Here is a 242-nt window from a genome sequence, read left to right on the forward strand (position 1 = left end):
TTCCATACGTTACATTGAAGTGGCTCCCAGAGCCTGTGTTCAACAGGTCCCAATGTGTACACAGGCTGCTGGCACAGACGTGAAGGTTGGAAAGACCGACAGCTCAGCATTGTCTCTGCTTCTTCTCTCACGTCTCTCAAACTGACTGATGTGAACTCCCAGTCGTCAGTCTCTGATCTGCTGCAGCACACAGGCCACACACCTTATATATTCTACTCCCAAAAATCCAGACATTTCCAGAA

At 48.8% G+C, this 242-nt stretch overlaps 1 protein-coding gene across 4 annotated transcripts in view; it reads right to left on the minus strand.

The window, feature by feature from the left end:
• LOC125481909 (heat shock protein 30C-like) overlaps positions 1 to 236 on the minus strand; it is a 3,096-nt gene extending 2,860 nt beyond the window's left edge. For all 4 annotated transcript variants that reach the window (XM_048593857.1, XM_048593856.1, XM_048593858.1 and 1 more), the window contains exon 1: positions 34 to 236. In XM_048593857.1, the coding sequence (XP_048449814.1) occupies positions 34 to 110 (77 nt within the window). In that variant the 5' untranslated portion in view covers positions 111 to 236. The remainder of the gene's footprint in view (positions 1 to 33) is intronic.
• Between the last annotated feature and the right edge of the window lie 6 nt (positions 237 to 242).

The sequence above is a fragment of the Rhincodon typus genome, unplaced genomic scaffold (genome assembly GCF_021869965.1).
Source record: "Rhincodon typus isolate 14 unplaced genomic scaffold, sRhiTyp1.1 hic_rhity00004257, whole genome shotgun sequence".
NCBI classification, from domain to species: domain Eukaryota; kingdom Metazoa; phylum Chordata; class Chondrichthyes; order Orectolobiformes; family Rhincodontidae; genus Rhincodon; species Rhincodon typus.